Below are 12,406 nucleotides of genomic sequence, written 5' to 3'. Positions count from 1 at the left end.
ACAATAACAGTCAAAGAAATCTATTGATTTTGGTGATGCTGAGTGAAGGATGTAACAACATTCTTCTGGAGTAGGGGAACTAAATGTTTTAGACATATTTTTAAATCACATAATGTCTGTCAATTCCAATTGTTTCAGAATTGGTGGGGACATTGATCTGGTTCGCCCGCAGATCTGGCAACAGATTCATCGAATCCAGGAATCCACGGAAAACACAGAATAAACATGTTTTCCACATTTTTGAAAATGTTAGTATCATTGTTGGGATAGTTGACAGTAGCCATTGATTTCCATAGTATGGAAAAAATACTGCAGATGTCTAGTGGCTTCTGTTTGGTTACCAACATTCTTCAAAATATCATCTTTTGTCTTAAACAGAACAAAGGAACTCATACATGTTTGGAACAAATGGAGGGTGAGTAAATGATGACAGCATTTTCATTATTGGGTGAACTATCCCTTTAAGTTCAAATTTCATATGCCTACATGAGAATTAAATGTGAGTATTCCTCATGCTCCAGATTCAAATAATATTGGCAGTATTGACAAGAATGAGAGACTTAAGAGAGTTGCCCTTGCAGTAATGTTTACTGAGTGAACAGTACCCAGCATTACAGAGTGATTCCTGTGGTAAAACATAATACAACTAGAGAAAAACACACACAATGTGAAAATACACAACAGTCAGGGAACTTTTAAAAGCTGGTCAAGTAAAATATCTGCTGGAGAAATCATTATACATTTATTTATACTGTATTGCTTGGTGTAGTATTCATACCTGTTGATATTGGTCAACAGAGTAGACTAAGTGCTAGTTTGCTGTAGATTACAAAAAATCTCTTTCAAAATCTGCTGCAAAATTGACAGAAATTGTATAGATAAAATAAACACAATAAACGAAATTTACATAGATTGCTCTTACATACGAAATCTCAGAGAAAATGATTGTATATTTTTCCTGCCCTTTTGAAAATAAATCAAGGATTACATTTTACTGAAATACAACACGTATAGTAATTAATCACTGAATGTGCTAAAGTAGAAATTTCATCAATCTTGTGAAGACAGTATATATTGTTTGGACTGTTACTGTCATTGATGACTCTTCCATATTCCATATACATGAAGTTCTCTACAATCATTATTTTTTTATTCAGAAATCTGGCATGCGTTATTTCCACAGAGTTCAGCAGACTTCAGAACGTCTTACTGTTGCTGATTTATTTTGGAGCTCGAACTTCTAATATGCAGTTTTATTTGCTGAATCACTTGAATCATCTATATTTTTAGATCACACAGTTTAACCTTTGATTCTGTTCTGGAAAAGAATACAGATAGTGAATTGAAATTAAACCCAGCATAGAGAGGCTGAGTGAATGTGGTGTGGACTCTGTGAATGAGGGTCATTGTGTCAGAGACGCTGTAGAAGGACAGAGTTCCTGCACTGTGATCCACATACACTCCTATTCTAGAGGAGCTGGAGACTACTGGGAGTTCAGTCCCTTCGTTATTGTGCCAGAATGAGCAACGAGAGTCAGAGCAGAACAAACACCAGGACTGATCATTACAACCAAACTCACTCTCCTTTCCCCGTCCCTTCCTGCTGATTCTCTTACATGACACTGATATACCCACCCAACCACTCCACTCAACCTCCCAGTAACAGCGTCCACACACACTTTCTCTACACAACACTTGTGACCAGTGATCAAATCTGTCTGGATGATCTGGATACGGCTGGACTTTATTAGTGTACGCAATCACTCTGTTCCCCTCAGACAAACAGAGAAGTTTGTTCACTGTGTTTAAATCCACATTGAGCTGACGTGAATCTAATAGAGACAGAGCATATAATACACATGTAAATCAGGAAATCTAAACTTCACTCATTAAAACTTTTTATAGACAGTAACATGGTTAAAGTGAAGGTAACAGAGAGCCGGTACTTTTTATATCAAGTGACGTGACTCTCGCTGTAATTGACGTCATAAAACTGTGTCTACGTGAGTCTCTTTGTTCTTTAGTTGCACAATAGAATTGCAAGTCGTAGAATAATTCATGACTCATTTATTGGCTCTAGTTCTGTGTTCATAAAAAAAACTTGTTCTGATTAAATACTGATGGAATATAACTGATTTGAATCTCATGTGAAATAAAAATCATGATTGATGTTTGTGTATTTAATGGAGTTTAGTCTGCATGTTTCAGTCTGTTGTTGAATTTCATTATAGTAGGTTTAAATGCGTTTAGTCTTGGTGTGTGTTTCTTTGAGACTTACATTGTAGAAACTCCTTCCTGGTTTTGGGCTCAGGGGTAGAACTTTTCATAATATCTGTTACTATGGAAACCAATGATTTATTGTAATTCAGGGAAACTAAATCAAAACCATGTCAGATTCCGATATGCTTTGTACTTCTACACAGTGTTATATGATGAATGACACACTTCTCTTATAAAAGAAAGATTCATTGTTTTACCTTTACTAGATAACGTTTTTATCTCCTCTCTGCAGAAATGTTCCAGTTTCTCTCTCATTTGAATTATGGATTTTTCAACCATCAAAAGAGAGACAAGAACTGAGAGTGATGCTGGGTGAGTCTGTAGATCCAGGAGGGACAGAGAGAGACTGGAAACACTACAGACACAAAGACACAAAACACCAGCTAAAGACAGAAACATTTGACAGAAACAATCTTTGTACAACATGCTCTTCCCTTCCTGAAGACCACTGTCCTGTTTGTCAGATCTCTGTTACCTGGAGGAAATAAATGTGATTGTCTGTGTGTGAAAGATGCTCCAGCTCAGCGTCTCTCCTCCTCAGATCTTCAATCTCATTTTTCAGTTGCTCCAATAGTACTTCAGCTTGACTCAATGCAGATGTTTCTTGAGCCCTGATCAGTTGTGTCACCTCAGAGCAGCTTCTCTCAATGGAGCGGATCAGCTCAGTAAAGATCCTCTCACTGTCCTCCACTGCTGCCTGTGCAGAGCGCTGTTAGGACACGGAGAGAGAGAAGCATTAGATTCAGTCCATTCACTCAGCTCTTACTGTTACCTCACTCAGCCTGTTCCCCACAGTGGGCTTCAGTGGGACTGAAAGAGCTCCAGCACTGGCTCCTCACTGCCTGACTGGAGGAGAGTCCACACTGAGTCTGAAACAGCTCTTCAGCAGCCAGCAGCTGTTCTTCTGCTCAAAACTCACCTTGTGAGACTCTACAGACTTTCTCAGCCTCTGAATCTCCTCCTTTCTTTTCTCGATTTTTTTGGCGGAGTTTTCTCTGGGTTTCTTCTAACTGTCTCTGTAGAAATAACAAACACGTTCAAAGTCCATTTGTCATATGCTCTTCAGATGACAACTAATTACAGCTGTCCCTATGTATGAGACTGCTACGAAATGAATATTTACAAAGTAAAACAAATATGGTGATAAACTAAATGATTACATAATAGTATTATCATTGTTTAGAACTACTCAGTCATCTTTTATTATGTAGCTGTTATGGAATCATAAATATTTGTATTTAGTACAAATAGGTCTAGCAGTGTCTTTTAGTTCATACCTGTTTCTCTGTCCACTCAGCTACAGCAGATACAGTCTTGTGGTTTTTGTGCACATCCATTGTACACAAATAACATACACAGTGCTGGTCAGTACAACAAAAAATTTCCAGCAGTTTATCATGTAGAGGGCAGATCATCTCCTGCAGTCGTCCAGTGGCGTCCATCTCTTTATGTCGCTTTCCTGAGTAAAATTCTTCATCCCGTTTAAAATGATTTTGACAAAAAGATTCTAGACACGTCAGACAAGACTTGATGGCTTTGTTTTTGTCCCCAGTACAGATGTCACACTCCAGATCCAGCGAAACACTGAGCAGGACGAGCAGCTTGGAGTTTTGTCTTCTTGAGTTTTTCCAGCACTGCAGCCATCATGGTGTTTTTACCTAAAACAGGTCTTGGAGTGAAGGTCTGTCTGCACTGAGGGCAGCTGTAGACTCCCTTCTGATCATCCTGATCCCAGCAGCCTGTAATACAGCTCATACAGTAACTGTGTCCACAGGGAATGGCCACTGGATCTTTCAGTAGATCCAGACAGACGGGACAGACAAACTGATCCTGAGCCAAAGAAACACTGGATTCTGCCATTTTAATGCTCAACAATTGATCACATATAGTTTCTCTGAACTGAGCTGTTTCCTGGTTTTGTGTTTAAGAATCATGCGCATACGGGTGTGCCAATAAGATAATAAAAAGTGAAACAATATAGGACAGCCTCAAATACAGCCTCAATATAAACTGAGTGTAAGAATGCAAAGTTACAGTGAGCCAGTAGAGGGCACTGTCTCAGACACTATCAACACATACAGTACATCCCTCCACTGTCCAAAATGCTCATCATATTTAGGGTCACAGCAACTATCAACACATGAAAGCAAATCCATGTCAGTCCGTCCGAAGAGGCAAAGAAGGCTTTGAGTATTTTTTAATTAGAATTTTTTAAATCATGTTTTAACTGATTTACCCAGTAATGTGCATAATTCAGATGTGTTGTATTAGTGATTAGTGAGATTGATGCGGCATTGATTATCAAGACTATTTTAATAGGCCTACTGTATATCAGGGGAATATCATTTGTGTACATGAGCATAATTATTAGCAAATATATGAAAACCTGCTGAAATATGTTATTGGTTCAATGATAAATATGATTGTACATATCAGCCGCCACAAAAAAATACCACTGCAGTATTTAAAGAATATACACTAGAATCTAAATTCTTCTCAACACAACCACACATTGCCCCTGACACGATTTACTCACTCTGGTGTTGTTCCAAACCAATGTGGCTGACTTTCTTCTCTGGAAAAAAATACTTTTTTTTTTGGACAAATATTCGGGTTATTGCAAATGTCATGCTCCAAAACAACAAAAATACTGTAAAAGTGGACTTTATTATTCACTTATAAATGTGTTCAATTTAAAGACAGGAGAGCTGCTGTAACAAAGAAAATATTACTGGGATTCTGAAAACAACAGCATGTGATATGTCTTTCCCATAAAGCCTGGTGGCAGCAACATGGATTTGATTGATTTATTTGAACATAAGCAAGATATTAACTGATTTAACTACTTTATTACTTATATCAAGCTATTTCATTTCAAAGAGGAATTATTAGATACACTCATTTAACAGTGAGTTGTTACAAGGGTCTCTCTCTAGTTCAAATGTCACACGTCTAAACAAGAAGTAAATATTCAATGTTTTTTCATGCTCCAAAAAGGAAGAAGAAAATCACCCCAAAAATATAGACAAGAATGAGAGAGTTGAGAGAGTTGCCTTGGCAGTGATGTTTATTGAGTGAACTGTACCCAGTGTTACAGAGTTTTTGTAGTAAAACGGAATACATCAGCAGAAACCCACAAAAAGTGACAATACACAAAATACAGGGAGGTTTTATGACTCCTATTAAATCTAATCAAGCAAAATATATTTTGACTTACTGATACTGATCAACAAAGTAGACCAATAAGCTCTAGCTTGCTCGTTAACTATTACAATTTAGGTGTCTGTTGCAAAACTTACAGAAATTGTCTAGATCAAATAAACTAAATTTTACTGAAATAGATTTTAATGTATTTATATAATGTATAATGAAATACATTTTACTGTGGATTGTTGAATGTGAAATTTCATCAGCCTCTGAAGACTTGAACATACACAGTGTAGCCTGATATTATACTATTCTGTCAAAGTCGATTTTAATATTCATTTATTTTTTATACTCACCAGTCATTGTTAGATCATATCAGAAGATATTTTTTTCAGAAAGCTGCCAAGTTTTTTAATGAGAGATGATCAGTGTTGATTTATTTATTAGAAAGTAAAAGACTTCAGTATCCAAGTTGCTGATTTATCATGAAGCTTAAACTGTTAATATGCTATTTTATTTGTAGAATGAAGTTGTATCTTATTTATAACTTACATAGTTTAACTTTTGTTACACTTTTACATAATGAACTGAACTCAAACCCAGCATAGAGAGGCTGAGTGAATGTGGTCTGGACTCTGTGAATGAGGGTCATTGTGTCAGAGATGCTGTAGAAGGACAGAGTTCCTGCACTGTGATCCACATACACTCCTATTCTAGAGGAGCTGGAGACTACTGGGAGTTCAGTCCCTTTGTTATTGTGCCAGAATGAGCAACGAGAGTCAGAGCAGAACAAACACCAGGACTGATCATTACAACCAAACTCGCTCTTCTTTCCCCGTCCCTTCCTGTTGATGCTCTTATATGACACTGATATATACACCCAACCACTCCACTCAACCTCCCAGTAACAGCGTCCACACACACGCTCTCTACACAACACCTGTGACCAGTGATCAAATCTGTCTGGATGATCAGGATACGGCTGTTCTTCACGAGTGTATTCAATCACTCTGTTCTCTTCCGACAGACAGAGATTCTTATTTACTGTGTTTAAGTCCAGAGTGGGTTGATGAGAATCTAATGGAGATAGAGCATGTAATCCACATGAAATTCAGCAAATTTCAATCATTAAAATAATACTTAAGTTTTACTTAGCTTTTTATGGACCGTAAAACTGTTTAAGCTAAGATAAAAGTGAGTTTATGAATTGTTAGAGTCTGTCTTTAGTTGCAAATTAGAAATTATATTTTGATCTTAGGGTGATTATGTATATATATATATATATATACAGTATATAAGCTGCCGTTGCATGATCCATATGGATGCTGCACATTGGTTGTGTTTGAGGAGAAAAACTGATTCAATATTAAAGGTTAACTGATTTGAATAAAGTCTCATGTGAAATTAGAAGATTTATTCATGAACTGATGTTTGTTCATAGTTATGTATTTTAAGGAGTATTTTTTATTTTGCAATTTTATTATAGAGTGGGTTAAAACCTGTTCAGAGAGACTTACATTGAAGGAACTCCTCCCTGGTTTTGGGCTCAGAGGTGGGAATGATCACAATGTATGTTACTACGGAAACAGATCTGTATTATAATTCACATACTGTATAACGAGAAACTATTAAAACCATGTCACATTCAGATATTGATATGCTTTGTACATAACAAATATTACATTATTACATTATACTGTATGACCTATTTTTCTCATAAAAGGATGAGTTAGTGTTTTACCTCTACCAGATATCTTTTCTATCTCCTCCCTGCAGAAATTCTCCAGTTTTTCTCTCAGATGAGACACAGATTTACCAATATCATCAAAAGAGAGACGAGAACTGATAGTTATTTTGGGCGAGTTTGTAGATCCAGGAGGAACAGAGAGAGACTGGATACTCTATACAAAGACACAAAACACCAGCTAAAGACAGAAACATTTGATAGAAACAAAAATCTCTGAACAACATGCTCTTCCCTTTCTAAAGATCACTGTCCTGTTTGTCAGATCTCTGTTACCTGGAGGAAATGGATGTGATTGTCTGTGTGTGAAAGTTGCTCCAGCTCAGCGTCTCTCCTCCTCAGATCTTCAATCTCCTGCTCCAGTTGCTCCAGTTGTCCTTCAGCTCGACTCACTGCAGCCTTTTCCTGATCTCTGATCAGCTGTGACACCTCAGAGCGGCTTCTCTCAATGGAGCGGATCAGCTCAGTAAAGATCCTCTCACTGTCCTCCACTGCTGCCTGTGCAGAGCACTGTTAGGACACAGAGAGAGAAGCATTAGAATCAGTACATTCACTCAGCTCTTACTGCTACCTCACACAGCCTGTTCCCCACAGTGGGCTTCAGTGGGACTGAAAGAGCTCCAGCACTGGCTCCTCACTGACTGACTGGAAGAGAGTCCTAACTGAGTCTGAAACAGCTCTTCAGCAGCCAGCAGCTGTTCTTCTGCTCAAAACTCACCTTGTGAGACTCTACAGCCTCTCTCAGCTTCTCAAGCTCCTTCTGTCTCTCCTGGATTCTTAGCTGTTTTTTTCTTTGCATCTCACCCAGCTGTCTCTGTAGGAATAACAAATAATCATGAACCTGAATCATGAATAATACTGCATGCTAAAAACAAGTAAATAGCTATACTTAAGGATAAATATATCAGTTTACCTGTTTCTCAGTCCTCTCTGCTGCAGCTGATACGGTCTCGTGGTTTTTGTGTTTATCCATTGTACACAAATAACATATACACTGCTGATCAGTACGACAGAAAATCTCCAACAGTACGAGAAACTATTAAAACCATGTCACATTCAGATATTGATATGCTTTGTACATAACAAATATTACATTATTACATTATACTGTATGACCTATTTTTCTCATAAAAGGATGAGTTAGTGTTTTACCTCTACCAGATATCTTTTCTATCTCCTCCCTGCAGAAATTCTCCAGTTTTTCTCTCAGATGAGACACAGATTTACCAATATCATCAAAAGAGAGACGAGAACTGATAGTTATTTTGGGCGAGTTTGTAGATCCAGGAGGAACAGAGAGAGACTGGATACTCTATACAAAGACACAAAACACCAGCTAAAGACAGAAACATTTGATAGAAACAAAAATCTCTGAACAACATGCTCTTCCCTTTCTAAAGATCACTGTCCTGTTTGTCAGATCTCTGTTACCTGGAGGAAATGGATGTGATTGTCTGTGTGTGAAAGTTGCTCCAGCTCAGCGTCTCTCCTCCTCAGATCTTCAATCTCCTGCTCCAGTTGCTCCAGTTGTCCTTCAGCTCGACTCACTGCAGCCTTTTCCTGATCTCTGATCAGCTGTGACACCTCAGAGCGGCTTCTCTCAATGGAGCGGATCAGCTCAGTAAAGATCCTCTCACTGTCCTCCACTGCTGCCTGTGCAGAGCACTGTTAGGACACAGAGAGAGAAGCATTAGAATCAGTACATTCACTCAGCTCTTACTGCTACCTCACACAGCCTGTTCCCCACAGTGGGCTTCAGTGGGACTGAAAGAGCTCCAGCACTGGCTCCTCACTGACTGACTGGAAGAGAGTCCTAACTGAGTCTGAAACAGCTCTTCAGCAGCCAGCAGCTGTTCTTCTGCTCAAAACTCACCTTGTGAGACTCTACAGCCTCTCTCAGCTTCTCAAGCTCCTTCTGTCTCTCCTGGATTCTTAGCTGTTTTTTTCTTTGCATCTCACCCAGCTGTCTCTGTAGGAATAACAAATAATCATGAACCTGAATCATGAATAATACTGCATGCTAAAAACAAGTAAATAGCTATACTTAAGGATAAATATATCAGTTTACCTGTTTCTCAGTCCTCTCTGCTGCAGCTGATACGGTCTCGTGGTTTTTGTGTTTATCCATTGTACACAAATAACATATACACTGCTGATCAGTACGACAGAAAATCTCCAACAGTTTCTCATGTTGAGGGCAGATCATCTCCTGCAGTTGTCCAGTGGCACCCATTAGATTGTGTCTCTTACCTTTGAAGAAAGTTTCATGTTGTTCAAGATGATTTTGACAGTAAGAGTTCAGACACACCAGACAGGATTTGATGGCTTTGTTTTTGTCCCCAGTACAGACGTCACACTCCACATTTCCAGATCCAGGGAAACATTGAGCATTACGAGCAGCTTGGAGTTTTGTCTTCTTGATTTTCTCCACCACTTCAGCCAGCATGGTGTTTTTACCTAAAACAGGTCTTGGAGTGAAGGTCTGTCTGCACTGAGGGCAGCTGTAGACTCTCTTCTGATCATCCTGATCCCAGTAGCCTGTAATACAGCTCATACAGTAACTGTGTCCACAGGTAAGCGCCACTGGATCCTTCAGTAGATCCAGACAGATTGAACAGTTAAATTCTTCCAGAGACCATGAAGTACTGGCGTCTGCCATTTTGCTGCGTAGAGACATGTACAACTGCCTAACTTTCGTTTTCTCCAAACTGAGGCGTTTCCCGTGTCGTGTACAGTAAGGTTATAAAAGATCATATGTAGAACAGCGCCATAATAAGCAGACTCGATAATACTTTTACTTAAACTTTCTGAATCTTGAACGTTTATGAAATGGGGTTTGAAAATGGGATTTGATATTGTTCATTATTAAAAGAACACAATTGAGATTGTAAATATATAACAAAGATTCTACTGATATTTGGATCACACACTAGTAATTAAAGAAAAGACCCTTTTAGGGCCCACGTCACAGTTATGTCACCGCGCTAGCTGGAGGCAAAACAAAGGGGAAACTGGACATTGCCCCTTAAATTATCAAATTTTCATAAACAAGCACTTTTGGCCTGGCACCTTATATATAAGCACAATTTTAGTCCTCATCGGTACTTTATTTGGAATAATTGCGACATTCTTTATAAAAATAAGTCATTGTTATTCCCAGATTGGGTGAATAATAATTTTATTTTGGTCTTATTTTATAATTAATCAATGTTGATGGACACTTGTATTCATATTCAGAGTTTTTGAACAAGTATAACATACCTGTCACTCCATGAGAGTTTGCTATAGTAATGGATGCCATTCCTTATGGAGCAAGACTCAGCTAGATTGCTCATCCTTTTGATACACTGATTGGGAATATTAGTTTTTTTTATCTAACTCTTCTGGTCGGAACAGAAGAATTAGACAGCTATTCCAGAATGAGATTGCTTCTCTGTCGTACATTGTGTCCTACTGGAATGGCCAGTTTATCAACATTAAGTTTATCTTTTTGTGGTGCTGAAGATGAATCTATTTCTCATCTCTTCTGGGAATGCTCATATACAAGAATGTTCTGGATGGATTTCTGTATTTTTGTACGCACATTCACAAAGTTTTTCTTTGTTATACAAAGATGATTTATTTGGTCAGCACAATTTTGATAAAGATGCAAAGGACCAATATTTCTTGATAAATTTGTTTATTTTTCTAGCGAAATTTTTCTTACATAAATGTAAATTTCAGGGTGCTAAGCCTTACTTTTTTATTTTTCATAAGGAACTTAAATCCTATCTGGACACTCTCCTTACATCCAGCAACTCCAAAGCCCCTAAAACTGTCTCACTGTGTCATTTGTACGATATTTTCCTGATTTTGTAACCTGCATTTGTACTCTCAATTGTATGTACCCCTGGCATTGTTGGTGTATGTTCTTAGCAATGCAAGAAAAAAAAGAAGAAGAAAAAAAAGGGGAAAACTGGAGGCGGCCATTTCAAACCAGCGCAGATTCAGCTACATAAGGTGCTTAAAACATCGTCTTATTGTGATGTTGGGTGCCAGAATCGACGTAGTAGAGGCTCCAATTTTAAAGCATACCTGCTGCCACCGCCAGACAAAAAAAAAAACCGACGACAGCTGTGGTTAAATGCGATAAAACGTTATCAGCGAGCGGACTGGACAGAAACGATAGTCAAAAATGCTCGCGTCTGCAGCGCATACTTCTTGTCAGAAAAGGTTAAATAAAGTATTGTCTTTTGTTGTTATGTATTATGGTTTGTGTTACGCGTCTAAAGATTTCTTATGCATGTCCCGTATGAAGTAATGTCTGTGTGCATGTGCAGTAGCCTACTAGTACAAACATAGAAATCATTTTTAAGCACTTGCTGTTGAACGTCCACTAGATGACAGTGCCGTACAGAAACCCCGTTTGCGAGCTGTAGTGTTCCAGTGTTCCAGTAGAGGGCGCTCTCACACACGGTGGAATTTTCCATGTCTGCCTGTTTGTGCCAAACGCATGATACAGCACATTCTAGCGCTCAAGCAACTCGACACACTCATGTAAGATCATTCAAAGATATAAAATATATTCTTTCTGATTACAAAAATCAAAACAGCTCAGATACACCCAGTGTATTATAACACGCAGTATTCAACACTCCGATAAAGCTTAAGAGCAGCTGTAAATGCATGACACCTGTACATGTAAATTCATTTATTTACATAGAAGTTAAAAAGTAAGAATTTTCTAGAGAGAGAGGAAGAAACCAAAGTAGCGCTGAAAGATATAACTTGCATTATTGATGAGTATACCCTGCTGAAACCATCTTTAAGTAGGTTAAGCTGCTTTTATGTGGTTCAAACTGGTCTCCCAGTTGGGCCCAGCTGGTGTTCATGTGGTTTAGCTGGTTAGCAAGCTGGTCTCCCAGCTTTATCATTTGAAAAGTGGCTAAAACCCATCTGAAGCAGCCAACAGACCAGCCTAACTAGGCATGGAGATCATTCAAAGCATCTAATGCTGATACTTTAGAAAAAGTGCAACACAAAATTCTCACTGGCTTGGTCACTGACTTGATTTGTTGCATGAATCTTATTATTATTTTAAGGTTGAAAAACTGCAATCTATTTGGGGACATTTCATAGACTTCTACTGGTTTTATTTACAGCTCTAAATACCACAGCCGAACCCTAACTCTTTTGTCGGATTTAGGGCATTTCTGGATACACATTTTTAGGTACACACATACACAATGAATAGTG

The 12,406-nt window shown here is 38.3% G+C and overlaps 1 protein-coding gene and 1 pseudogene across 2 annotated transcripts; both read right to left on the bottom strand.

Annotated features, from left to right (window-relative positions):
• Window positions 1-1,092: 1,092 nt before the first annotated feature.
• Window positions 1,093-4,140, bottom strand: LOC107557804 (tripartite motif-containing protein 16-like; annotated as a pseudogene).
• Window positions 4,141-5,336: 1,196 nt separating this feature from the next.
• LOC107557802 (tripartite motif-containing protein 16-like) lies at window positions 5,337-9,908 on the bottom strand. 2 transcript variants are annotated; one of them, XM_016241353.1, is made up of 6 exons: window positions 9,240-9,908; window positions 9,045-9,140; window positions 8,603-8,836; window positions 8,324-8,483; window positions 6,945-7,004; window positions 5,337-6,504 (listed from the first exon to the last, which is right to left on the bottom strand). In XM_016241353.1, exons 1-6 carry the CDS (start codon window positions 9,846-9,848, stop codon window positions 5,969-5,971), a joined length of 1,695 nt encoding a protein of 564 aa, XP_016096839.1. In that variant the 5' UTR covers window positions 9,849-9,908; the 3' UTR covers window positions 5,337-5,968. The 2 variants fall into 2 exon arrangements, with proteins under 2 accessions (XP_016096839.1, XP_016096840.1); XM_016241354.1 differs by lacking the exons at window positions 8,324-8,483; window positions 8,603-8,836; window positions 9,045-9,140; window positions 9,240-9,908 and adding exons at window positions 7,169-7,328; window positions 7,448-7,681; window positions 7,890-7,985; window positions 8,085-8,188.
• Between the last annotated feature and the right edge of the window lie 2,498 nt (window positions 9,909-12,406).

The sequence above is a fragment of the Sinocyclocheilus grahami genome, unplaced genomic scaffold, assembly GCF_001515645.1.
Source record: "Sinocyclocheilus grahami isolate Dianchi unplaced genomic scaffold, SAMN03320097.WGS_v1.1 scaffold620.1, whole genome shotgun sequence".
NCBI classification, from domain to species: Eukaryota; Metazoa; Chordata; class Actinopteri; order Cypriniformes; family Cyprinidae; genus Sinocyclocheilus; species Sinocyclocheilus grahami.
This window is presented reverse-complemented; position numbering and strand designations above follow the sequence as displayed.

Excerpts from the sequence above, each read along its gene's own strand:
- LOC107557802 (XM_016241353.1), bottom strand. The coding sequence starts at position 9,848 with ATGTCTCTACGCAGCAAAATGGCAGACGCCAGTACTTCATGGTCTCTG. Across the intron at positions 9,141-9,239 it reads CAGAGAGGACTGAGAAACAG|AGACAGCTGGGTGAGATGCA; the intron begins GTAAACTGATAT and ends TTATTCCTACAG. Across the intron at positions 8,484-8,602 it reads ATCACATCCATTTCCTCCAG|AGTATCCAGTCTCTCTCTGT; the intron begins GTAACAGAGATC and ends GTCTTTGTATAG.